This window comes from Portunus trituberculatus, chromosome 42, assembly GCF_017591435.1.
Source record: "Portunus trituberculatus isolate SZX2019 chromosome 42, ASM1759143v1, whole genome shotgun sequence".
NCBI classification, from domain to species: Eukaryota; Metazoa; Arthropoda; class Malacostraca; order Decapoda; family Portunidae; genus Portunus; species Portunus trituberculatus.
This window is the reverse complement of record NC_059296.1, coordinates 2,667,501-2,695,000: the sequence shown is the minus strand read 5'-3', so window position 1 is coordinate 2,695,000 and position 27,500 is coordinate 2,667,501. Positions and strand designations below refer to the sequence as shown.

The 27,500-nt window shown below is 33.7% G+C and overlaps 4 protein-coding genes across 4 annotated transcripts in view; 2 read left to right on the top strand and 2 right to left on the bottom strand.

The window, feature by feature from the left end:
- The window catches only part of LOC123517735 (oxysterol-binding protein-related protein 3-like), a 53,207-nt gene extending 49,825 nt beyond the window's left edge, over window positions 1-3,382 (top strand). Inside the window, 1 exon segment of the mRNA XM_045278139.1 lies at window positions 1-3,382. This exon segment is cut by the window's left edge and continues 598 nt beyond it. The gene's annotated coding sequence lies outside the window, so the exon portion shown is untranslated.
- A 9,914-nt stretch (window positions 3,383-13,296) lies between these two features.
- LOC123517510 (cyclin-D1-binding protein 1 homolog) lies at window positions 13,297-18,731 on the bottom strand. The gene is made up of 8 exons (XM_045277644.1): window positions 18,164-18,731; window positions 16,632-16,691; window positions 16,107-16,196; window positions 15,725-15,896; window positions 15,254-15,392; window positions 14,571-14,702; window positions 13,858-14,031; window positions 13,297-13,636 (listed from the first exon to the last, which is right to left on the bottom strand). Exons 1-8 carry the CDS (start codon window positions 18,246-18,248, stop codon window positions 13,484-13,486), a joined length of 1,005 nt encoding a protein of 334 aa, XP_045133579.1. The 5' UTR covers window positions 18,249-18,731; the 3' UTR covers window positions 13,297-13,483.
- A 595-nt stretch (window positions 18,732-19,326) lies between these two features.
- On the bottom strand, window positions 19,327-23,224 carry LOC123517581 (charged multivesicular body protein 5-like). The gene is made up of 4 exons (XM_045277839.1): window positions 23,074-23,224; window positions 21,595-21,777; window positions 21,191-21,433; window positions 19,327-20,963 (listed from the first exon to the last, which is right to left on the bottom strand). Exons 2-4 carry the CDS (start codon window positions 21,745-21,747, stop codon window positions 20,703-20,705), a joined length of 657 nt encoding a protein of 218 aa, XP_045133774.1. The 5' UTR covers window positions 21,748-21,777; window positions 23,074-23,224; the 3' UTR covers window positions 19,327-20,702.
- A 249-nt stretch (window positions 23,225-23,473) lies between these two features.
- LOC123517541 (symplekin-like) overlaps window positions 23,474-27,500 on the top strand; it is a 16,624-nt gene continuing 12,597 nt past the window's right edge. The window contains exons 1-8 of the mRNA XM_045277700.1: window positions 23,474-23,628; window positions 24,246-24,442; window positions 24,614-24,847; window positions 25,005-25,160; window positions 25,301-25,449; window positions 25,890-26,044; window positions 26,162-26,404; window positions 27,077-27,238. Coding sequence (XP_045133635.1) covers window positions 23,596-23,628; window positions 24,246-24,442; window positions 24,614-24,847; window positions 25,005-25,160; window positions 25,301-25,449; window positions 25,890-26,044; window positions 26,162-26,404; window positions 27,077-27,238 — 1,329 coding nt within the window. The 5' untranslated portion in view covers window positions 23,474-23,595. The remainder of the gene's footprint in view (window positions 23,629-24,245; window positions 24,443-24,613; window positions 24,848-25,004; window positions 25,161-25,300; window positions 25,450-25,889; window positions 26,045-26,161; window positions 26,405-27,076; window positions 27,239-27,500) is intronic.

Sequence of the window (27,500 nt, the reverse complement as noted above, 5' to 3'; positions counted from 1 at the left end):
AATTCTTTTCAGCCAAGCAAGGCTCAGAGTGGAATCCATCAAAAGATTTTTTTTCTATTACTATTATTGTTATTATTATTATTGTTTATTATTATTATTATTATTATTATTATTATTATTATTATTATTATTGTTATCAATATTATTATGTATTGTTTTTCACTGATTTTTTTTAATTACAATATCCAAATAGTTTTGATTTTAATGTGAAAGCCAGTACAGTATAGGTTAACAATTTTACGTAAAAAGGGGTTTTTGTATGAAATAGATTTCCCTTTCATCTTTATTTGCTAGTTGTCATGCCTGCAGTTTTATGATAATTTTACCTCATTTTGAGAATTAATAATATCAATTGGGGATTTTTCATTGGTCATTCATTATCTTATTTAAAAAAAAAAGTTTTATGGCAAGTAATGCTAACTAAACCATTATTTGTACTTCAAAGTGAGTTCCAAAAGTTTCATAACATTATCTTCTGTAATGGATAATATTTAAGTCCCTTGTTAGAAACATATATACTGGGATTGTTCTTTATTCCTTTTTTTGGAGGAAGTGAATGCTATATTCTATATTTGAGATTCATTTGAATCCTGTAAGATACTGAACTAGCATGACAAAACAACTTTTATGTGGCCTCAGGAATGGGTACACTTGTTCGGTTTTGTCTGTGTACTTACAAGCACAGTTTGTTGTTGTAATCCCTGGCTAGTGTAGATATTGTCAGCCACATCAGGGGAGATGTGAACCTGTTTAAGATCAAGAATGCATAGTTTTCTCTATGATAGTGCTTAATGATGACATTATAGATTATGTTGATGTTTTGATAAAAGGTTTATGCAGTTCAGCACTGCATTACATATGTGCATACATTATTTGATTTGAAGTTTGAATTCTTCAGTTTTTGTTTTGTTTTATCATTTATTATTATTATTGTTATTGTTATTGTTATTGTTATTATTACTATTATTACTATTATTATTATTATTATTATTATTATTATTATTATTATTTTTATTATTATTAATCCATTTATTTATTTATTTTAGATACACTTGTGCTAATTCATTGTGAAGTCCTGGTTTCATCAGAATTTGGTTTGTTACAAAATACCCATTTATCCTGCTACTTTATATATGTCACAAACCAACACAGCTTTAACACGCAATTTTCTTGAGCATATTTATGACTCATTATTTGTTATCTGTTAGATAAATGAATTAGATATTCTTTTAGCACATTCTTTTCCATAACTATTCTTTATCTATTTTTGTCAAACTTGTGATTCTTTTCTTTTCAAAAGCTGTTTGTTACTCTGTTGCATTGCACAGCAGTATTTGTATACAGATAATCTCCATAATATAGTCGTTTGTAATTTTCTTGTGCACTTTAAACCCACAATATAACAAACTAATTGAGGGGCAGGCCAGGTCACTATGTCCAAAGCTTGTTAAAGTTAAGCTTTTAAGTGAACTCGGGTCATTATGTAAGGAAAGATGTTTGGTAATACCTATTTATTGACAAGTCTGAGTGACGGAAGCATGGGAGGATACACAGTGGGGAAGTCTTATTATTGCCACCCACCCATGCATGCAATAACATTTTTTTGCCTGTGCTACACTTAGATTTCTGCAAACTTGCACCACATGATGACCTAGAATTCATTGGATGTCAATCATGTATGGAGGCCTGAAGGGATATCTGATACTTGCCAAGTTGAGGTTTGTTACATTGAGGATTTATTGTTTTTCAAAAATCTTAAAACTTTCACAACATTTCTGCTGGTTTTTATCTACTGAATTTATTTTTTTTTTTTTTTTTTATTTTTTTTTTATTTACTTCAGAGTGTGCAATAGTGAGCAATGCTATCATTTTTACTAGCCCAAAAACTACAATTAGACTTCCTAATATTAGTACACAATACCTCACCCAGGTTCATTGGTAATAGACACTAAACATATAGCCTTTCACAGATTCCTATATATGCCTATACATTATTGTATTTCCACTGAACAAATAACACAATAATCAAAGAGCTGATAATAAATATTTGAAGAATTGGGATTGTCGGTAAAAATGTAGTAATGATTACCATTTCTATCTTTATGTGGTATTTGAGAAACTTAAGACTTATTGCCATATTTATTGTATGATTCTTTTAAAAAAAATTGTGAAAAGCCATTTTTATTTATCACAAAGTACAGAACTTACTGTCAACACAACATGACTCAGTCCATGTGTTCTGCCATATGTGTTGTTTATATTCATCTTGGTACTTTCATGCTTTTGTACTTTTTAGAATGATGTTTAACAATATTTATTCAGCCACATTTTCTCCAACAAGTCATTGCAGAGGTTATTGATGAATTAAGATTTTACAGCATGAAAGTTATTACTGCTGTCTCAAAGTCCTTGAATAGAAAATTTTATGCTAATAATCAAATGTCTTCTATTGGTAACTGATGAACCTGATCACAGCAGTACACGGGGTAAAATGTAGACAATGCATGAACAAAGTTTTATACTTTTAAATGATAGTGGACAATTTATTCCTTAAATAATAACACTGTGAAATGAAATGCTGAAGGATCATCACAATACATTTATAAAGGAAATATTTTGATTGCTCAGTATGGACTTGGGTGCTTAGAACTATATATATATATATATATATATATATATATATATATATATATATATATATATATATATATATATATATATATATATATATATATATATAAATAATCAAATGGTATTGTGAACCTTAGGGTCCATTGTATGCACTGAAGTGCAATATCTGTTGTTGCAAAATATGGTAATCTCACAAAACCATAATTAATATGTCAGCACATTTGTTGTAATTACCTTCATCTATATTGCCAGACATGCTTTGCCTTTATGAATCTTGCAAGTGGTAGAAAGTGGTGCTCACCCAGATAAGTAAAGCACTCTAGTATTGGGCATCCCTTGTGGGCCAGGCTGTTGAGTATCCTTTGCTAGTGAGTGCTGAAGGAGGCCTTGTGCTGCTGGTGTTCTCCTCTAAGGCTGTTTTATTAAGTGCTAGTTTGTATATATGTAATTATGTCATGTCGACTACTGGAGAGTATTATTTATTCAGAGAAGTTGTATAAAGTCTCATTCACATAATATTGTATTTTTTCTGGTGCAAATTTAGACACTATGCAGTTGTATTATTGTATTTGTGCACTCAGGAAGGGATGCTTTCATTTTACTTTTGCAATACAATGTATCATTATTTATTCATCAAGTATTTCTATGAGTGGTCCAAGAGGGTTAAGCAAACCTAGTTCATAGTCATTTAATATTGATGTATAGGTTGATTTTTATACATTTAGGCAGTGTAATAAATCCATATTTTCTATTTGCTTATATTATTTTTATTAGTTTATATATATATATATATATATATATATATATATATATATATATATATATATATATATATATATATATATATATATATATATATATATATATATATATATATATATATATATATATATATATATATATATATATATGTATGTATGTATGTATGTATGTATACACACACAGTGGAGACTCAATTCTTGAACTTAATTCTTTCCAAATAACTGTTCGAGTATCAAAAAAGTTTGACTACCAATACCTATAAATAAGGTAATTTGTTCCAACCTTAGCAAAATCTTAAGATTACAGTATGTATATATATATATATATATATATATATATATATATATATATATATATATATATATATATATATATATATACACACACATACAGGCAACCCCCGCGTAACGAAGGGGTTACGTTCCTAAGAACCCTTCATTAAGCGAAACTTCATTAAGCGAACTGATTATGACAAGTTTAACCCCTGACTTGAACTTCCATTGAGAGTAAACAAAGCGAGAGTGCATCATAGTACAGTGAAAGCTTTAATGAAAGTAAAATTTATGAAGTTAAACATTTAAGCAGTTTAATTTAAGTCATTATAATGTACACTAATGTATGTATGTACATAACTTTATAAAGTTGATGATCTTGAATTTATGAAGGGAGGAAAAGTGAAATGGGAAAGACACTAACCGGCAACCTGTGGAATGTAAACAAAGGGCGCATCATTGTATCACATACAAAACTTATGTACCACATTTCCAAAAGGCTTTCCATTTTATCCATTGTAGAGTCACGAGTTCAGGTGGTTCTTTTAGCTCGCAAGGAAGATGCGGTCTCACCAGCCTTCTTAATAGAGAGAGCCTGCAGACTTGAAAATAGTAGAGACAGTAGATGGAGTCAAGATGGTGGCAAGCAATGTTATTAGTTTTCTCGCCTCATGTCTGTGAATAATATCTAGCTTCACTTCGAGAGTAAGAGACTTCCTGGTCTTCTTAGCAATGCTAGGCGACATTGCAGGGCATTTTGGTAGTAAGTTGAGTGAGGGAGATGAGCTGCTGGTGACGCTGTTATTGTCTTGAACAGGGCGAGTGAGAGGAGCTAGTGTATTCAAAAGCCTGTCGGCTTGCGCGATATGGCAGGGCTTTCAAACTTGGAAAAAATTACCTGGATAAAACTTCGTTGAAGCAAGTTTGGTGTTTGTTAAACGAGCAGATGGTAGTAAAATTAAACCTTCGTTGTAGCGAAATGTAGTTGTGTGAACCTTTGTTAAGTGGGGTTTGCCTGTGTATATATATATATATATATATATATATATATATATATATATATATATATATATATATATATATATATATATATATATAATTTTGATTTGTAGTCATCATAAGTGAAGGCTGGTGATGGATGACATAAAAGGCGAGGGGAGAAGGGTGGGGAAGAGGAGGGAGGTCATTCATCGGAGGACGAGTCACCATCGTCTGATAACTCGTCTCCTGGTGCAATTCCTGGGAATCCACTAGGGGAGAGCTGTGGCTCATTATCACTTGCACTCTCACTAGATTCCTTATTTTCACCACTAACAAGCTTCTTTGTTGCCATTGTAAGTTTCAAAATAAAAAACTGCTGACAGTGTTGTAGTTCTCACGGCCACTGCAAGAGTCTTAGGATTTGCATCAGTATCCGGTATACCAGAATACTGGTATTATAGCTTCAGTATTACCAGTATCAGAATGGAACAACTGGCAGCAGCGGGCAGGGAGAGGCCAGAGCTTTGTTTACAACCACATATGCAGACGTTCAAGTATCAAATGTTTTTTCAAGTACCAAGTTGAACTTTTGCGTTCAAGTATCGAAAAGTTTGACTCCAAAGACGTTCGAGTATTGAGTCTTCACTGCATATATATATATATATATATATATATATATATATATATATATATATATATATATATATATATATATATATATATATATATATATATATATATATAATTTTTTTCCATTGGGTCACAAATGTGAAAGTATGTACTTAATATCTTAGGTTTTTAATGCTTACTTTGTCTTTCCCATCATTTTATAATATTATATAATCATAATTGTAATTACAATTTCATGTCCACTTTCATTCCATGTCAACTGGAAAAGTTGAAAAGAATCTCTCTCTCTCTCTCTCTCTCTCTCTCTCTCTCTCTCTCTCTCTCTCTCTCTCTCTCTCTCTCTCTCTCTCTCTCTCTCTCTCTCTCTCTCTCTCTCTCTCTCTCTCTCTCTCTCTCTCTCTCTCTCTCGTAGTGAATATTATGCCTGAGGATCACTTTCTTAAGCTATCTTCAAGTAACACATTGTTTTTATGATTATTGAAGTCTGTTATGTAAAGCACATCTTTAAGGTGCTGAACCAATATTTTACTCTGCAATCTCACTTCATGTTGGTGGCCTTGGTCTCACTGTGCACTGTGTACAGTGTGAAGTAATAACATCCTTTCCACTCTTTTCATTGTTAATATTCAGACATGAATTGCCTCTATTTTCATATCTAGATTTGAAATGCATGTTTCATAGTCTTATAAGTGTACTGTCAGTATTGGTCACAGTCAACAGCATTTAAATTCTAAGCTTTTGCAATACACCAGAGTCTTGTCCTTTGTGCAATTCTTCAGGAAGCTTTTCATGGTATGAATTCACATACGATGAATCATAATTTCAGCTGATAAATTCAGATGCACTCCACTATCTTTTAATCTCGCCTTTTAACTTATCTATTCTTAATTAGAAAATTTAAAAAAGACCAAAATAATGTAATTACAACACAAGGTACATATCTTTTGTTTTTACATAACAGGTCATGTGGAGGCTAACCAAGATTTTATGTATTGGATATTATCACATGCATAATATTACACGTGTTGGAAAGTTATGTATGCACTTATAAGATGACTTGGTTTAGCATTATTGTTGTCATTAAGTGCAACTTACTTAAGTTAATATAAAGCTATGATCAAGTTATATTTGGAGTTAGCTCAATTACATTCTAATTACATTCTAATTCTAAATATATCTTTTATCCTTGCTTATTTATTCACCTTGGTTTACATTTCATTTACTATATGTGAATACATCAGTTAAGGTGGGTCTGCTGCTCATTACATGAGTAAAATATATTATGAAGATGGAATCAGATATAAACAATTAAGTTGTATTTTGTAAGATACATCTAAAAATCTCAGTTATTTTAGGCTTTGTAACATGCATTTATAATACGTAGTTTATGTTATTGGTTGACCAGAATGCAGTTGATACATGATGCTAAGAAGGCATGATAAAAAAAAAGAAAAGAAAAAAAACATATACATTTTGAATTGAACAAATATAGGTAAAGAAACAATTGGCAGACACTTGTATTGGTCTTGTGTAAACTTGACTGGTGTTCAGTGTGTGAAACATTTCCTTGCTGCGTTCATATTTACAGATAACAGATTTAGTGTGTTCTCCATACTCATCTGTTCCAACAATGTTTTATTTCTTAGTTTTTTTTTTTTTTTTTTTTTTTAGGTAGATGTAAATTTGCTGTATAATTGTAAATTTGCATAATACAATGGCACATAAAATAAGACTTTGGTGTATAGTTGTTGGAAGGTCATATTCCTCACTGATTCATTCATGCTAATTGTGCTTCATCATTGATAATTGTATAACGTGGAGTGTTTGACATCTCATATCTCAACTTACTTTAGTAAAGTGTTCTTAATTTTCTCATTGCACCATAACTTAAGGAATAACACTCTGCCATTTGTACCTTAGGCACATATTTTCTTCATGCCTATTAATACATACTTGAATATATTTATTTATTTTTTTTTTTTTTTATTTTTAGTTCATTAGTTAAAAGTTCCTTCTATTTTTAACAAATGCTAAGGACGTCACTAGTTTGATGATCTTTATCTTTTATCTGTGGTACGAGCAGCTTTGTTCTCTCAGGCAATATAGAAATGGAGGCTTGAGCTGCACATTTCACTTTTGTCTCCCTTTCACAGCAAGGTCACAATTTTGGCCTTGGGAATGGAGCCTGTGTTTGTCAAGGGCTCTGTTGAATTGGACAGTTATGTGTGGCTGTTTATGATAAGACATGCGGTCCATTACACGACACGATCTGTTTTATCTTTTTATTTTATTTTTATTTATTTATATATTTATTTATTTATTTAATTATCATTTTTTGGGGGAGGGGGAGGGATGGCGGGAGGTGGTTCTGGTGACATTGGCATCAGATGTTTTCTAGTAATCTAATAATGTGTGGCCATTAAATGTGATAGACCGCAGTTCACTGTTGGTGATGGTTTATGCTCATTATATTTAATCATACATGGTTGTGATTAACGGAAAAGACATCCATACACTTAACTTTCAGTGAATTGGCATGTTAGAGTTATTGTAGTCTTGGAGTACTGAATTAATTTTCTGCCTCATGTCATCATCTAATGGAAGAATCCGTTGAACGCCTCACAATTATGAAGGAATATGCATACATTTAAGAATCACTTTGCATCTCAACTAAAATTTTATAATGCACACTGAAGTTAATGTTATAATGACTACCTTGCATCCAGAGATGCCCCATATTTATAGAAAATGTTTATAGGTATTTAAAATTTCTTTTTCTTCTCTATTTTATTTTTATTTTTTTCTATTTATTAGCAATTTCATGTTTTCTGTTTCAAGAAAAAAGAATTTTCCCCCTAATTCTTGACAGAACTCTGTTTTGCATATTATATCCTGAAAAGTCTTTCTTCTCCATAGACTATTGTGTATATCCAAAACACATTACATTCTAACTTATCTTAGTTTTAACATTAGTTTCCATTCTCGATGAACTGTAATTGGCCACTTTCTGTTAAGATCTTTATCACATGGCTTTGGTTACTTGGCAGTAGTGTTTCACTCATTCACCTTTAAATTTAGTTTTGCAGTTTTGTATTAAAATGTAATATGAGTACTCTTATACCAAAGGAAAGTGGTTAAATATAACATTGCAAAATTAGAAGAGTGTATCTGCCCTATGCCAGAATCATTTGCCAGCTGACTAATTAATGGAAGAGCAGGGTGAAATTCAAAAATAGTCAATGCTACAATTGATTATGTATAGAGGAAGATTATATATTGGAGGAGATATCAATTATATATATATATATATATATATATATATATATATATATATATATATATATATATATATATATATTCATTTATTTATTTATACTGCAGAGGAAAATATTGATACAGAGTACTATAAATAGAACAATAAGTCAGGTATAATAATCTCCAATGTGAGGTTAAAAAGTCCGTTTCAGATGCTTCCTTCCTCAGTTCAAGAGAAGTTGCGTTTATAATATCTTCATTAGTTTTAATTGTTTTTATTGTTGACAGTGAAGATGGAATGGTTGTGATATCTTGAAGGGGGATGCTGTTACTACTGTACATCTACACCTTCCTCTACAGTCTAAAATTCCATGCAGAAATGCCTCATACAAATTCTGTGTGTGTGTGTGTGTGTATGCATGCACGCATATTTACTATCTATCTATCTATCTGTCTATATAATATATATATATATATATATATATATATATATATATATATATATATATATATATATATATATATATATATATATATATATTATGTGTATTAATATTTATTTATTCATGCTCCTGTAAATGGCCTTGAGCAGAACAGTAGAGGAAGTGTTGAAGTGATGGTATTTTGTATCTGTTTTAAGAGAAAAAATACATCTTACAATTTTTTAAAGTACATACAGTACATACATACATATGATGCGACTTGACAGAAAGTTATCTTTTGAAAATAATATTAGATGTCCTGAACTGTAATGTAATGAAGTTTCTGCAGACTTTATTGTATATTGCAATACTCATGTAAGGCCAGCATTCATGTCAAATTTAACAAATGAACACAAAACTTATTGTTCAGGAAACTTGACCATTGTCCATTGCTTTGTAAATTTTGAAACCAAAAGCTACACTTTGAATCAGTTAATGCCATTGACATTTAATTAAAGGATGTACATAATGTTGGTCATTCATGATTTTGTGTGTCATTGTGTGTAGCAGTTCTGATTGTCACTGTTGTACTGTATTTATGATTTTTATTAACTTTTTGCAGCAAATTTTATTTCATCAAAAAAACATTCAGTACATTGCAGGTGTGGTATGAATAACATTGTTTCTTCAGAGAAGGCTGGCCAAGGTCTTAAAAAGGTATAAAATAGAGACCACTTATTTGTCATATCTTTATAGCTTGTATAGAAAAGTCCTGAAAGAATTTTAATTCCCTTTTCTAAAAGTATCGAGCTACAAAAATACTGAAGAACAGATTCAGATTTAGAGCTAGAGTTAACCTGTTAAAGAGATAAAAAAAATTAAAAGTGTTTGATTTTTTTATTTGGATTGGTGAAAGAAAATAAATTATCAGAATGACGGCATAGGCACGTAGTGAGAGAGTTCACATAAACAGTAGCCATGAAAATAATGCTAGAAGATCGACATGTAACATTATAGTAGGTTAAGGAAGAATAAAGACAACTCACAGATGGGAAGTTAACTAGATAAAATCTGATTTTACTTCATTTGATAAAAATGTGTAGAGATTCCATTCCTTAATATATGAGAGAAATGCCTGATACAAGAGTGGATAAAGTTCATGTATAAAGTTTAGATCTGAAAAAATGGAAGATATTCTAGCAAAAGATGGTATGTGAGATTTTCAGTTGATATCTTGAGGAAGATATCAGCCCAGGTGTTCAAAGTGGAAAAGAGAATAATTTGGTATTACTGAGGATGAAGAAATAATTGTCTGCAAGATCTTATCAAGTATCTACTTGACATGATCTTGCAGGCAAAGGAATTGAGTTTGAGTCATATGATAACTCAAGATTTAAGATGATGATAAGCTCTATTGAGGAACTACTAAAAGATAAGGATTGACTCTGGTGTTGTGTGACATCTCTGTGATTTATTTGCATAATTGTTTATACATGATTTTTTTTTTTTTTTTTTTATTGCTTAGTAAATGATAAAGAAATGCAAGGCAGAGTTATTTGCCTAAAAGTAGATAAGACAAGAAGTTTGACGGAACATTATTTGAGTAATAGAAAGATGGGTGGGTGAAACAACAAAACCTCATGGAACTTCACCATTCATAGGTTTAGAAGAACAATAGTCACCTCCCACTGCAGGAAAATTACAACCAGAAAGTAAATATAAGGAAAACCAGTTCATTACCTTTTATTACCCCTCATGGTGGCTCTTTAATGACCTAGTCAAAAATTAATTGTGTACCTGGGTACTAAACTAAGTGAACTATGGCGCTCTCATTCAAGTAGGATAAGATGAAAATAAGGTGCTTTTTTTTATGTTTTTTTTTCATGTTTTTTTTATGGTTAAAACTCTATCTTAAACTGTCTTCAATGAAAATTATTAAATATGCAAGTGGAGAGTTATTGAGAACCATATTTAAAATCATATACTGTGCTGTATGTATTATTGTATTGAAGTTGACAATTGTATAGTGGTGTAGAATGTTAAGATCTTAGACTAGGAGTAGGCTGGATGAACTATTAGTCTTTCTTGTCTCTGCTTCTATGTGTTTTGGCAGTTCTTTTCTATTACGTGTTTTCCAAATAACTTCCTTTATGGTGTGTACTTTGTTCAATTTCAAGTTATTCATGTCCACCACTAGGAGTTATAAAGTGCCATTGCCTACGAGTATGTACTGCTTGTTGCTACACTGTGATTCATTGCCCATGGCATGTTGGTTCAGTAATGTGTCATGCTTTCAAAACTTCAACTTGAGTGTCTGGTGGTAATTTCTAGCTAATAGGAAGTGTGTGTAAATGAAATTAGGACACCATGGTTTGTTTTATGTGTGTGACATCAATGTACTCTTTGCACTAACTGGATAGCTCATACATGAGTGTTCTTTCCTGCACAGCACATGATTAAATATCTCAGTAAAACATGGGGCACATCACAAAAGTAAATGAAGTACATATACATATGTAGACACCTTGCCAATTTGTTACAGCAATAAATCACTAATGGGATTTATTTTACTTGGCAGGTATGAGGTGTGCATCTTTGCATTCTCACTCATATTGGTTTCATGGTGTGTCTGAATCTTGCAACATCTATGCCTTTTTTTTTTTTTTTTTTTTTTTTTTTTTTTTTTTTGGTGGGGGGGGGGGGCTGTATGATGCAAAATGTGTGAACATCAACATCATTACCATCATCACTCATAGTTATTCTTAGTACAGCAAAATTCTGGAGCATGTAAAACCAATCCAGATTTGGGCTTATTTTTGTTCTGCATTTCAATGGTCATGTACAGTACCAAATTTTCTGTTTTGAGGTAACTCTTCCATTTATTGACTTGTCTAGTGTGTGTGTGTGTGTGTGTGTGTGTGTGTGTGTGTGTGTGTGTGTGTGTGTGTGTGTGTGTGTGTGACAGGATACTGTCAGTTTTTTATAAATATAATTATGTAATAATCTTATTTATGTTAATGCAGAGCTTAGTTTAGATCTCTTTAGTCCCTTCATTCATGGTGTTAGAATTGTGCAAAGAATGGATGAGGTATGCCCGCTAGCTGATTAGAAAAAAAGAAAAAACAGATGAAGCTAGAGAATAGTACAGCATTCCATTCTCTGTATGATACCCATTGGAACAGATGGGACATTAAAGATGATACAGGTAGTTAGATAAACACTACTAAAAACAAAAGTAGGTAATGAGCTTAGTGTTTAGGTGAGAATCAATAAGCATATGTTATTGTTGCTTTCCTACATGCTGTCATGTGATAGAAATGGGGGAAAAAAATCTTGTTCATCAGTGAGAATTAAAAAAATGTTTAGTTATGAAGAACAAGTATCAATTCCTGCAAATTTTATGATTAAAAGTAAATTTGTTAATGTGACTTTTATGATCATCCTGTACTGTCATGGATTCATCTGGAGCAGCATCTTCAAACTTCATAGCTGATATCTGTGAAGCAGGAGGAGCACTGGCCAATGGCAACAAAATTATAATAAGAAAGATCCACTGAGACGCTGGTCCCCGATATGAGTCAAAAGTGGTAATCAGAAATTAAAAGATGTCTTAAAACCACCCAAGATATGGATGCAGTAATGCAGTAACAGACAAGTGGTATCTATTTATATGTATATCAATATTGCCTAGCACTTTGAATTTAATGAAATACTGTTAACTGACAAAAGAAGAAAAGCTGCAGTATGTTAAAAAGGTTTACAAGAAGTAAGTATAAAATCAATCAATCAATCTCTCTTTCTCTCATGAGTAACTTTTCTTCTGATTTGCTTCATATGTTACTTGGCGAGTTATTTGATATTAGAAGGACAAATTGTGTCACAACATTGTCAAACAATAAATACTTGAGGAACAATATTAATGGTGAATAGTTATGATAAATAGAGGAGAGGTCAGAGGTGGGAAGTAGGAAGCAAACCTCAAATTTATTTCTGCAAAGGATCATGTAAAGATAAGATTGTACATTAGTTACATGTTATTCCTTCATAATATGTCTAGTAACATATTGTTTGTATGAGAGCATATTATATCATAAGCAGTAGTACTCGTAGTTCTGTTACACCATGTAAAGCTCAGAGTTGATCAATGCTCACTTTTTGCTGTTCCCTGACTTCCCTCACTCATAGAGTGACACCATCAGCATCACTCATTCAATGGACGTAGTTACACATAGTACCCTTCACATACCTCTGGCTGGACAAGAGCTAGATTTACATTTTTTTTTAGTTCAAGGAAGATATAAGAAAAAAAGCTAAGCCAGGCATGTCTGAATGTAAACAAGTTGTATAGTTTATGCAAACTAATCAAGGTAGTTTTATTTACTTATTAGGGATACAATAAGTTTAATTATTTGAGAGAAAAATGTTTTCTTCTCCCTACTACCAACCTCTCTCACCCTTAACAGCAGCACAAGTCTTCAGGATGCATGTGAGCTTCCTGCTAATCCAAGAGTTACAAAATGGAAAAGTACTTTATCTTTTGCTTAGTTTTTCCCTCATGCAGTCCATATTATGATCAATAGCCTTCTGGATGAACTCTATATGAGATTGTTCAGTTTCCCCTATGACATGACTCTGGACACAAGTCTTGAGAACTGTATGAAGTCTGTTGGCCAGTTGGTGGGACTGTAAACAAGATGTACATATATGTATTGAATGCTAATATGAAGTAAAAGCTGCTCTTCAACACATTACTCACATGGAAGTATTTCTTAGCATCACAGCATCTTCATTCCTCAATCTACATTTTCATAATTAATTTCAATTAACTCATCTAAATTATGTACTTTGAGTTACTTGTAAATTTATGATAATGATGGATGAAATTGATAGACCCTGACACTCACCTGTTCTTCCATACTTGACACAGAGAGTGGAGGGTAAAGATCTTGTACCAATGCATCCACTTGGCTACTAATCAAGCCACACTCTTCATAAAGCTGGTCAAGCTCCTTAACCATGTCAACTGAATTGCACGAACCATTCTTCTCAATGGCAGCCATCAAGCGTTTATACAGAATCTGATGATATAAATTCTATCTATAATACATATAAAAATTTGCGCACTTTCTCAGATTATGTCTTAAGCAAAACCATGGATGTAAACACTCAAGATAAAACCATTATCAAAAGGAAAGATCTGCAATTTATGTGCTAAACGAGTAACTGTTAATGATTAAACAAAAAGGTTGAGGTAATTTCTTGATCCTTGCCAAGATTTAGTGTTAACATTTTGTGTAGGCCATCCAGACCCATCCTCATGCCACACAAAGACTGTCACAGAGCAATCTTGATCTGTGCTTTCCTTTAATGGAGCATTTTCATGATTCAAATCAAAATATTTCATATTATTTAGAAATTTGGTAAAACATTACAGAAGTAAGTGGGTCTCCAGTTTGGTATCATCCTTACAAAATTTATATGTACTACATACAAAAACAGAAATTCAACAATCCATTCTACAGAATGTTTGAAATTTCAAAGCAGAAAATAGTGCTTGACACAAAAGGGAGAATTCAAAGAAATATGTATTGAAGTTTGCATATCATGCTTCACTCACTTTAGCTGCTTTGATGAGGTTGACTGAAGGACCAATAAGATCTTTGTCTTCATCTGTCCACTTGTCAGTGTCTTCCATCTCCTCACTTCCATCAATCAAACAGTTCCAGCCACCTCCATCCCCCTCCAATGCCTATTAACGTTTTATAGAAAGAAGAAAAATCAATCACCCTATCATGAGTTGATTAAAGAACAAGTTAGCCATCATAAGCAAAGAAAAAAAAGCTGAAAAATTGAGGGGGCAGTAGATACCTGTCAAAGCGATAATTACTCCTGGTGAAGTGTCAAGCACTGGATGATGAGGTGCTGTGAACTCATCATTAAAGTCAGTGTGATCTCACTGAACATTTCCCTTTTGTGTTTCACAACACAAGGGGACAGTCACAGTCTGCCCTCTAAAGATAACTCTTCCTTCACACAGAACTACATACATCTAACTAAAGAGAAAAACTCATCACTAAAACTTTGAAATCAGATACAGCAATTCCTACACCAGCCTTGGAGTCCTCTGCTTTACCAGTATCAATCCTAAATGTCTTCATACCACCCTCAACTTTTTCTTCATTAACTTCGAAAGCATTTCCATTCATAGATCTAATTTTTAATCTATACAACACCACTTCTCCTCTACTAAACCTACCAAAGATGCTTACTATTGATTTATAAATATTATCACTTGCTTACCTCTGAAATCTCTCTGAAGGCATCTGCTACCATGCTGTTGTGTGATTTCATTCCCAATAAAACAGCTGACTTGTTATCCAGGCAAGCATTTTCTAGGTATTGACATCCTTCCCAAACTACACCAGTGGAATATCGACATCTGCTTTGACATAATTAATTTTATAATGTCAAGGTGTAAGCTTGTTATCATGCACATCATGCTCATATATATATATATATATATATATATATATATATATATATATATATATATATATATATATATATATATTATGAAAGAATCATTAAAAACATAAATAATCAACAACTCAATTGCTTCTGCTCCCTCATTTTGGATAACTTTCAATTCTTAACTACTTGCATTTCTAATAAATTTCATAATGTCAAGATACAAGCTCATTATTATACTTATCATACTCATTATAGAATATGAAACAATAATCAAAAACTCATTAGTAATTAGCAACTCACACTGCTTCAGCTCCTTCTTCTTTAATAACTTTCAAAAGGTTCTTAACTGCTTGAATTGCTTTCACAACTTCATACTGGACATGAGTGTGAAGGGTGATTCCCATTGTGAGAGGAAGCTTGTGAAACACCGAGACTAAAGCCAACACGGCTTGCTCCACACAAGTCAGGAGACCTATGGAATATATATATATATATATATATATATATATATATATATATATATATATATATATATATATATATATATATATATATATATATATTTATTCATTTATTTATTCATTTATTATGCAATAATCAACTGTTAATATAAAAAACATAAAATGGTAAACTATATATATGTACACAAGTTATAACAAATGAAGGAGAATCAGAAACTTACTTGAAGTTTCACTGGGAGTGGGAACAGGAGACTTTCCAAAACATATGCAGATTTTTGTGCAGTCAAAGGAAAGTTTCTCTGCTACTGTATCTGTTGAAAACAGAAAAAAAATCAGAAGCTTTATAAAGACAGGATAGCAAGGCAATATGCTGATGTAGGCACCTACAATGAGATAAGGCAGCAAAATAAAATCATGACCTCTGCTATATTCAAGCAATTGTTAAACACTGCTAGAACACAGCTGATTTGGTTTTGCTAAGAAGCTTAGAAGCTCCTATTACTACAGTAGTCTGTGTGGGCAGCTTAGTGCACTGGTATGAGTTTTGGTCCCTCTTAAGGATGGAAGAAAATTTGACACTGAATTAATAAGCTTCTTCCTGAACAGACTAAGTCAATGCTGAACATTGTAGATGAGGCTTGTATTACGTAAGTTTTTTTTTTTTTTAATGACTACCTACTTCCAATTCTGGCTAGGATCAAATTAATAACTTTCCTTAGATACAATAATAAGAATTTTATACTTACTCATATCAGTCCAAAATTGACCAAGATTAAATCCATCAGCTGCATGGTGCCCACATTTTCCTAAAAGTAAAAAACAATGCATGTAAACAAATTCAACATCTAAACACACATTTACACTCACATTTTCCAAACAATGGTCATAATAACTTGTATGTCTCAGCAAACAAGAAAAATTAAGAAAACGAAGATGCATTTTGAAAGTACAGGGGCTACAAAATAAATGTCTACATAGAGACTTTGAGAATAAAACATGATAATCTGGGATATATTAATAATTGCAACACCAAATCTTTTATCTCAGCTTTCATTCATGCCTGCCTTCCTTTACAACACCTATTGCAATCAGTATGGCATTGAATCAGCAAGATCTGTGAAGTGACTGACATTCATACTTGTCCACAACTTCACCAATGTCTTTCATGTTTTTAACTTTTCCATTTAATTTTCCATTATATTCCATGCATTTGGAATATGGTTCAGATCAGAATTCCTCAATGACCCAAAAATATGAATCCCATTTTCATCCAACAACTTTTTGATTTGTAGATTACTGGGCTGACCCACCATCATGCATGAAAAACTTTATATCCATGACATTACAAAAATTCAAGCCTTAACACAATACTAGAGTTGTTTGTAGAGTTTTTCTCGCCCCTCCAACTGCTAACTGCCTTATCCGTCCCTGTATGGAGTACTCTTCACATGTTTGGGGGGGGATTCCATTCATACAGCTTTATTAGATAGGATGGAATCAAAAGCTTTTCGTCTCATCAACTCCCCTCCTCTGACTGACTGTTTTCAGCCTCTTTCTCACCACTGAAATATTGCATCCTTTTCTATTCTTTATCGCTATTTTCATGCTAACTGCTCTAATGATCTTGCTAACTGCATGCCTCTCCTCCTCCTGCAGTCTCGCTGAACGACGCTTTCTTCTTCCTCTCATCCCTATTTTGTCCAACCCCCATATACAAGAGTTAACCAGTATTCTCAATCATTCATACCTTTCACTGGTAAACTCTGGAACTCCCTACCTGTTTCTGTATTTCCAACTTCCTACGACTTAACTTCTTTTAAGAGAGAGGTGTCAAGACATTCATCCCAGGCTTTTGACTAATTCTTTGGCATCTTTTATGGAGACTGCAATTCCAGTGAACCTTTTTTTTTCTAAAATATTTTTTTGCCCCTTGGCAGTTCCCTCTTACATATATAATAATAAAAGATAAATCATTTTTTTTAAATCCCCCTCATGGCCACATTCTTTGGAAGAAAATACTGTCCTCCACAATCCTTTAACATATAAGAGACCCAACATCATCACACACCTTACTAAAGTAAAAATGCAACAATATTTGGTCTTGGTCAACACATGACATTCAATGTGAAAGAAATTGGTAACAGTAACTTGTAATTCACAAATAATGCCCACGTATTTGATGTCTAAAAAAATGAAGGATGAGATTTAGTAAATATGAATGAAAATGTCTCTGGGATTCATATGTATGTGAATATAAACTAAACAAAAATATACAAACCTTCAATTTCTTTCTCGGCTAACAGAAGGTTATCAACAGTGTTTTGTAGTATGTTCTTCAGGGGACCAATATTAGCAGGAGCCATGATGTTTCCTTTGGCACCAAGGAATCAAGGATGTTCTGATTGTTTTCCTGTAGCTTCTATCACTTTGTACTCTTTGGTTCTCTATTCTTGCTTCTTTGGTTCTCTATTCTTGCTTCTTTTTCAATGACACACAGTTACTGTTTATTATTTTGTTCCTATACTTCACCTACAATATTATTTATCACTACGCTATTGTTAAACTGTCATCAAACTACGACAATCTATACATTCCTAACCTAATCTAATCTAAATCCATATACTTATCGGTCGTTTCAGTTTAGGATACTGTTTAGTGAATCCTGCCTTAGACTGTTGGCAATGGGTAGGTCAGCGTGTCACATTCTCGTTTGTTGCCCTGTGCCCTGCTGGGATATCTATGGTGTTTCAAGATTACAAATGTCAACCTGTCAGGCACAAGTCAGCACACCACTACCGAGGCTAACACAGCTGCGTGGTGTTGTTGTTCTTGGGGGGGGGGAAGAAGGAAGGTACTGCCTTTCCAACGGGCCATTCCTACTTCATTTTTAAGTTTTTAGCTAACTAAATAGGTTTATCTTGTATTCAATATTTTTTTTTTTCCTCACTTTCGAGTTTGTCTAATTTCTTTGTAATTATTTTCTCTTCATTTTCTTCACTCTCAGTTGGCTTCTTGATATCTTCACTGCTGATCCCCAATATTATTTTATCTAGTAGATTGCCTTTTTCTCTTTCTTCCAAAGCTCAGTTAAGTTTCTTTGTGTTTCTTATGCGTTGTTTTCATTGAAAAAGAAGCTCTCTAACAATCTGCTCTTCTTGCTCAACATAAAGTTTGGTCTTATATATATATATATATATATATATATATATATATATATATATATATATATATATATATATATATATATATATATATTCTTCCTTCATGGTAGATGCTCCCACTTCTCTCAGTGCCTTTTATTGTGCATTGTGGTGCTCCTAACATTTACCTCCATATTCCATTCTTTACTTTTTATCTATCTGTTTTTGTGAAGTTCATGGTATTTGTTCCATAGAGCACTGATAACATTGCTAAACCTTTTCAGATCTTTCAAAAACAAAAGATAAGTAATATATTTATTACACATACAATTAGCACTGTAATTACATTATTTTTCCTGATTGCATAACTATATGTGTGTTGCAGTTCTGCATGCTGGAAGGAATCCATGATTACTTTTCTTTATATGAAGTATTCACAATAATAACACAGGTTTACAGATAAATTAAGGCAAGCATAAAAGTAGTTGTTATAGCCTAATTCTGAGGTACTGATTTCATATTTGAAACAATTTTCAATCATCACCTCTAGTTTTTGAGATATACACCTTGACTTCTTCTCTCCAAACCTCAGAGCAGTGAGTTCCACCAAGATATTACTAAGAAGGAGAGCAACTACCAAGGCAAGTGGAGCCCCAGAGTGATGGGGATTTCTGCTGGATGCTCTTGCTTGGCATCCCAGAGGCAAAGCACACAATATCATAAAAAGACTCTCTTCTAACCGTCTGCTGTACTATAATTTATGTATTGTGTTTTGGAATAATTTAGTTCCATCAATGTTCTTGTATCATATTTTATTTCTGTAATATGCCTTTGTAACAGATGTAATAAACACATTATATCTTGAATTTATGTGGTATAATTGAAAAAAGATATGTGAAAACAAAAAAACTAGAGGTGATGGAGCAAAACTGTTCAGATATTTGAATTCACCTCATAAAAATTATTTAAAAACACCTTTTCACATCCTTGCCTCAAAGCAAATTTTTTTTTGTAAACCAATGTAATGAGACAAAAACTAATTTTTTATGAAATTATACTGAAATAAATCAAGTAGAATTTTATTTAGAAAGTAATAAATGTAGAGCCTTTATTTTTGCATAATTATGCACCAATCATAAATAATGATACTAAAGTAGCTTTCCAATCAGTCAATAAAATCTTTGTATACACGTACTATTCTGTAATACAGATCAATACCACAATGTTTCACATGATGGAAAGAAAGGATGTACTTATATTGGGTGATGACGTTGATAACAAATACTAAACTATTTGCTCTTTTACTAAATTATAATAGACATGTGACCACACTGAGATGCTAAAACTTATTTGTGAATCATATATGATATTGATTAGCAATTCAGTCATGTGCACACACACACACACAAAAATGCAAGCATGCTCGCTCACTCACAAGCACACATGCACACGCATGCATGCGTGCGTGCACACACACACACACTTTCATGAGACTTGTCAATATGACCAATTTCAAGGCATCCTACCAACCATTTTCCAAAGCTTCATACATTAATCAACAAGATGTATGAAAACATAAACTTTTGTTGCTAAGTTTGCTGCACAAATACTAAAGAGAGAAAATGTTTGCTTAAGTGTACAGAAGCACAGAAGCCTTCCATAGTGGCACTTATCAACTCATGTAGTCATTTGGGGCAAGCCAAACTCATCAACAGGCATGCCATCTTTGATGGTCTCTGCACCAGGCTCCTTCTCTGGTGCATTAGGAGCATTAATGGCATCATCCAGGTATGAGGTGTCTTCATCCAGCAATACCTCATCACCAAGAGCATCAAGCTCAGCTGCAAGGTCATCTTCATCAATTTCAGGTGTTCCATAACTGCGCCCAAGGGTATCTTGTATTTCATCGGCTTGCTCCAGCATATCTGCCATGTCATCCTGGAAACAAGCAAGAAGAATTAGAGATGAATGAGGTGCTACGATAAGGGAAGTCGAATATGAGGTTTAGAGATTTTGGAAAGACACAAGGCTCTGAATCTTTGGGAAGATATGTTACAGTTTAAAATACTCATCTTCCATTCAGCTTAGCATTTGCTTATCTTGCTATGAGTTAGTATCACAAAACCTCACATTCCTCACTGTCAAAATAAATATGCTTCACTCACCTGTATATCCTCAATTTCATCAATGTTTATATTCTTGAATTCTTTCTTCATCTCCTTGGCTCCCAATTTCATGGCATTAACAGTGGTTTTTGTGTCTTTAAGTGTCTGGGTTGCATAATTTGCCTGCTCCATGTTAAAACTTTGGTTGCGCAAGTTGCCAGCTTGTGACTCGTACATCTTTTTCTGCTTCAGCACTCTCATGGCCTTCTGCTTCACTGCATTTTTAGCAGGACCCTCTCGCATCTACACAATAAACAATAGAAATGATGAATATGAAATAAATTTTGTCACATAATTACAATAATGATTTTCTACATCTCTATCAAGGAGTCAAAGTATTATCATACATATCAGCCATCTTAATATTTAGTCACACCCAATTACTTTCACAAAATTATTCTCACCTTCTTCATCTGGTCCTTATACTTCACAAGCTCTACATCTAAACGTGCAATTTTTTTCTCTATAGATTCAGCACGGCTGTCCACATTAGCGATGCAGTCATTGAGCTGTGGTGGAGGTTCCTTAGCCTTACCACGGCCAAACAGTCGATTCATGGTGGTGTGTATGTATGTACGTCACTCTATCTGGAAATTAATGTAATATATATACGTAGATATTTTTAATAAAAGCAATCAACTAATTGTATTTTAATCACTGCTGTCTTATTAAAAACTGAAGTACTGTATACATATGTCCTTCGTCCGAGATATCAACAACATACTGTACTTGGTTTACCTTATAACGGATTCCAGCGGAGGATAAGGGGTATAATTCTAGTTTATGAGGTGCGTCAGAAATACATATTTTTTGCATAACGGGAAAAAATTCCCATTACAAAGTCTACGGAATTTTCACAGCAAGTTCCTTTGGTTTGCGTTATGTAAGGTTAGGTTTAGGTTACTGTAGGTTTACATTAGATTAGGTTAGGTTAGATTTACGCTAGGTTTACGTTATGTTAGGTTTGCGTTGGGTTAGGTTAGGTTAGGTTAGGTTAGCGTCCTTGCTGAAATATACTCCAGATTTATGGAATTTAGATTGAAATTAAGAAAGTTGTAGTAAACCTTCCGTAGAGTTTGGGATGGTCATTTTACCCCCCCCCCACCAGTTACGCAAAAAATATGCATTTCCGACACATTCCATGTTCCCCACCCGAAACCCCGCATTTCCACCAGTCCCAAAGCTTGTTGGGGGATGGAAGGGGAGTATGGGCAGAAACTAGAATTTTACCGGATAAAGTCCCCATGGTTCAGAGACTACAAAATGTAAGGTTAGAATGGTTTATTTTATATTGGGTTAGTTTACCTTATGGGAGGGATCCAGTAGGTTAGGGGGTCAAGATGGGAAAACATTAATGAAAGTAAAAATGCACACTTAAATAATATCATGTAAGTCTCAAAATAATAACGGTGTTTTTAGTAAATAAAAAAGAAAGAGGCAATGGAATGAAAAAAAAAAAAAAATCGAAATAGTGATGGTATCATTAGGAAAAAAAGAAAGCAATGCAATGCAAGGCTCAGCAGATGCAAAGACGTCATTAGCAAGCGGTTCGTAGAATGCAAGTCTCAAAATAAGATGATAGTATCATTAGGAACCAGAATGAGTACATAACAGGAATGGAATGCAACTCTAACAGAGCGATGGCGTCATTAGCAAGGATAGAATGTTCTAATATGCAGTCATTGGTAAGCAATGAGGCTCATGTGCTACCTCTGTCTAGGCAATCCAAAACAACAACAATGAAACTGATTGAATTCCTTGCCCAATAAGTACGTCATTCAATCTGCGATTCAGTACTCGACTCGTTCTACTGTACGAGTCCTCAGCCGCTGCTTGCGTCTACACTCTGCTCTACAGACATCAGGATATGACTCGAGCCTTACCTATTGCCTTGATACCCGAGCACCAGAAACACTCGTCACGCCATGCAATGCCACTAATGACTCAGGTGCAAGTGATCCTGCACAAGGTCGCTTATTTTCCTAGTACATACCGAAATGTCAACATTGATAAGATTATTATTTTTTTTTCACAATCGTCATTATTAATGTTGAGCCACATTAATCCTAATAGTTAAGTGTATTTTCTCTTATATTAAAAAATAAATATGTTAAGCGGAAAGACCTTGGTTGTATGTGAAATAGGCGTATGATAATTCCTATTTTCATAAGAATCTTGTTGAGAAAGAAATGGCTTTAGAAATATATAATTATTTTTTTAGCTGTTGTTGCTTTCATTATTGATGGAATTACCAAGAGAAGGGTTTTGTGAAAAGATGTGGACGGAATGCATGAGCAATACGAGTATTGTTTTGGGGCAGCGAGGGAAGGCTGAGGAACGGAGCGTTGTGAGGGAAAAGTGCGGTGTGCTGCAGGGAAAGCCATGAGTGAAGTCCAACCGTCAACATGAGTGAACAGGAGCCCACAGTGCGCGAGAGGGTAAATGAAAATTCACATTTTGTTGAGTGAAGAGGTAGATATAAGGGAAGGGTGAAGGACAGCCTTGGTGCAGGCGGTGGCAGGAGGCACCCTCAGCCCGGTTTGCTGAGAGTGCTGGATATCCACTGGAGCTGTGTGCTGCTGGCTTATTTCCGAGGGATTGCACTGAGGATGCAATGAATCCTCTAAGTGGGATGGCTTGTACCCATTATTAGTAGCATCTGGTGGTGCTAGTGTATAGGGCAGTTTTGAAGGACACCACTGACAGCGGGAGTGATCGTACAGTTTTATCCACTGAATTTCTCTAATTTTATTTATCTCCTTGAAATTGCTTAGTTAGTGAAGTAACCATCATTAGCTTTTAGAGGGTTGAGAAGGTGTGGGCTCCATGTGCAGGGGACACTACATAGAAAAGTGAGCACTGCCCTTGTCACACCTTTACAACCATTAGAACAATCCTAAACTTTTTGACTTCTATTATGGAAATAGTTTCAAAATAGAAGTATCATTCTTATATAGTGGATGCAACAGGGTTCCAGGCAGATCACTTGGCTTAACAAACATTCTTTGATATTGCTGGTGCTTGGATGTGTCACGAGTTTGTATGTTTGTTTCAGGTGGTGGAGCTGCTCAATACAGCAGCTTTTCTGCCCTCAGAGAAGGAAAAGATAGCCACTCTGGCCAAGGTGCAGGAACTCATCATCCATCTTGATCCACAGCTTCTTGATTCCTTCTTTGAAGATGTTGCAGCATTCCAGAAAGATAGAAATTCAGATGTACGGAAATTTGTAGTTGGCTTCATAGAGGAAGCATGGTAAGGAGAGATGTGACAAGTCTTGAAAGTTTGAGATTTAACTTATTATAATATTTGAAATTTTATTTCTGTATGTATGTATCATTATATTCCATGGACTTCTAAAGTTAGTTGACCAGTTTTTGTGTTAGTTCAAAATACACAAATCTGTTGCATGTCTTACATAAACAGCAAGAAAGATGTGGCAATGCTTCCACGGCTGGTGCCCAACATGCAGCTGCTGGTGATGGACGAGGCAGTGTCGGTGGTGAAACGAGTGGTGCAAGCAGTGGTCCAACTCCACCGGGCTACCTTGGCCTGGCTGGCTGCTGCACGCACCACCACTCCAGAGATGGAGCAGGTGTGGCACATCATCACCACCATGAAAAACACCATCCTTACCATGATTGATCATGACAATGATGGGTGAGTCAAGTAGTACTGTACCTGTACAGTTGCAAATTTCCATGACTACTTTTTATTTATTTTATTTATATATTTATTTATTTATTTTTTTTACTTAACTATTGCATGATAGTCAATTATTAAAGTATATGATAAAGCTTTTACCTTTCCACACCAGTGTAAGAACACAAGCTATCAAATTCCTGGAGGCAATGGTGCTGCTGCAGACCTATACCGAGCCAGACTCAGTGACTCGAGAAGGGGAATTCAACCTGGATCACGTGCCACTGACACTGAAGGTGGCAAGGCCCAGGAAACTTGAAGAAGAAGCAAAGTGCTGTAGAACTCCTATTGTGTTTGGTTCATGATTTTGCTAGCATTGTACTCATATACTATTGTAAAATTTGTTTTAATGTTTATTATGAATGCTGTAGTGTTACATCAACCATTATGTTCTTCCTTCCTTTACCTTAGGATGGTCCTGGGTAAACTGCTGGCTTTCCAGGGTTCCATTCACATCAGCTCAGTGAACCTCATGACTTGCATGTCCTCCCTGACCATCATTGCCCGTGCCCGACCTCAGTTTCTAGGGAAAGTGGTTAATGCCCTGGAAATCTTACATGGTTAGTCTTATGCAAGGTTTGCATTATAAGATTTACAAGCATCAATATAGGAGGAGACAGGTTGGCACTTTAAATTTCATATCCACTATATTTTGAAACAATTTTTTAATATTTGTGTCTGATAGTGATTCTGTAAAATCAATATTTTAAATTTGTGTTATTAGTATATACTATATGAATATGATTACTACGAGTACATAATTATTTGTATGGGTTTAACTTTTTCTTCCTCAGGCAATGCATGATGAAAATTTCAACTTTATTTGTTTATATATATATATATATATATATATATATATATATATATATATATATATATATATATATATATATATTTTTTTTTTTTTTTTTTTTTTTTTTTTTTAATTAATTAATTTATTTATTTTTATTTTATTTTATTTATTTATTTATTTTTTCTCTCTTCTTTTTCTTTTTAACAGCTAACCTACCACCCACACTTACCAAGTCTCAGGTGAACAGTGTAAGGAAACATCTGAAGATTCAGATGATCAACTTATTGAAACACCCAGCCTCTCATGATTATCACTACAACATCACCACTGTCCTCACTGACTTGGGCATGTCTTCATCAGAGGTTTGTATGACCCGAGCATTACCATTAATGTGAGGAACAAGCAAGATTACTTAACTTTTAGTGTATTTGTTTATGTTTTTATTTTAATCACATTTTTTATAATTTCATTTATTTTAGATCAATAAGGCCATGCCCTCAAAGGATTCTATGAAGAGGTGGATTCGAAGGGACAAGGTTGGAGAAGAGCCAGTTGAGTCGGCTCCCAAAAAGCCTCGGATTGAGAAGGAAGAGAAGAAAGGCAAAGTGGAAGAGCCACCTGCAGCAGTTGTGGAGAAGACCTCAGCACTTGACATAACGCAGCGATGGCTGGTAGAAAAACTTATTCCAGAAAATGTGGCTAATTTGGTTCTGGTCTCCATGGTGAGTGGAAGGTTACTCTTGAACTCTCATAAGGGACTTAACCCAGCATTTTCTTGATTCTTCTCTCAACTTTGCCTCTCAATTAATGTATAATCAATAGTGGCACTAAAGGCTTAATGTTACATGAATAATGCAAACTTGAATGAAATTTAGTCATTCATTGATCCTGTTTTAATATATGTATTGTCTAGCATTTCTTTGATATTTAATTATTTAGTTGTTTATTTATTCCTCTCTCTCTCTCTCTCTCTCTCTCTCTCTCTCTCTCTCTCTCTCTCTCTCTCTCTCTCTCTCTCTCTCTCTCAGGAAAGTCTCTTGAATAATGTAAAGGGTGATAGAGCATTGTCCTACAGCAAGCAATGTGGCATTAATTTTTATTCTATTTTTGAAAATTTATTCATTTATTTATTTATTATTTGTTTTTTTATTTATCCATTTTATTCTAATTATTTATTTATTTTTTTATTTATTATTCTTTATCAAATTTTTTTCAAGTGTTAATGCCAAGTAGTGATGTGCACTTCTTGAAAAGATTCCAGATGCTGCACTATATAATAAGACTAAAGTTAAGAAGGGAATTCAGATATATATATATATATATATATATATATATATATATATATATATATATATATATATATATATATTAAATTAAGTTTCATCATTGTGCAGCTAAATCTGCCAGATGAGATGCCACCTCTGTTCAGTGCAGGATACAGCCCCATCACAGCAGCCGGCACTCAGACACAAATTCAGCATGTGGCCCGCCTGCTGTCGTCCCAACTGACAGCAGGGGGAGTGGGCCCAGGGGTGGAGCAAGTCAAAGATGACGAGGTAAGGAGTCAAACACAACAAATAGCTGATGAATGATTCTTAAATTATTTAGATGTGTCCTCTATATAGCCTGCCATGGCCAAGTCCTCAGTCTTCATTTCCCAGATACTCATGCCTCAACTCTCAGGATTTATGAAAATCCTTTCTAAAGTTTGTTCAATAAATGGCCTGCTTATGTTTATTTCTTTGTATTGTGTTGTCCTTGTTATATGGGTCTGTATTTTACTTTATTTGAAGCTTATCATGTATCAGTAAATTTCAA